Raw genomic sequence first — 257 nt, forward strand, 5'->3', positions numbered from 1 at the left:
ATCAGATAGAGAAATTGCGGCATATTTTAAGATTCCTTTTTGTTTCTTCTTAGGAAAAGAGTAAACATGTATTTTTATAACAATTTTATTATCTTCTGTGGCCAAGATGGTGGTGCGAAGTCATGGATTACCGTCCATATCCTGAAAGTGATAAGAGACACATTAGTAAGTTGAAAGATACAGTAACAAGGATTACTGACAGTTTAAAATAAGACAATATGTAGTACTATATTTTACCTCCAGATCCACGTCCGAAC

At 33.5% G+C, this 257-nt stretch overlaps 1 protein-coding gene across 1 annotated transcript in view; it reads right to left on the reverse strand.

Moving 5' to 3' along the window:
* Window positions 1-71: 71 nt before the first annotated feature.
* Window positions 72-257, reverse strand: part of LOC119591408 (glycine-rich RNA-binding protein blt801-like) — a 13,827-nt gene continuing 13,641 nt past the window's right edge. Inside the window, exon 5 of the mRNA XM_037940150.1 lies at window positions 72-141. Within this exon, the coding sequence (XP_037796078.1) occupies window positions 128-141 (14 nt within the window). The 3' untranslated portion in view covers window positions 72-127. The remainder of the gene's footprint in view (window positions 142-257) is intronic.

The sequence above is a fragment of the Penaeus monodon genome, chromosome 28 (assembly GCF_015228065.2).
Source record: "Penaeus monodon isolate SGIC_2016 chromosome 28, NSTDA_Pmon_1, whole genome shotgun sequence".
Classification (NCBI taxonomy): domain Eukaryota; kingdom Metazoa; phylum Arthropoda; class Malacostraca; order Decapoda; family Penaeidae; genus Penaeus; species Penaeus monodon.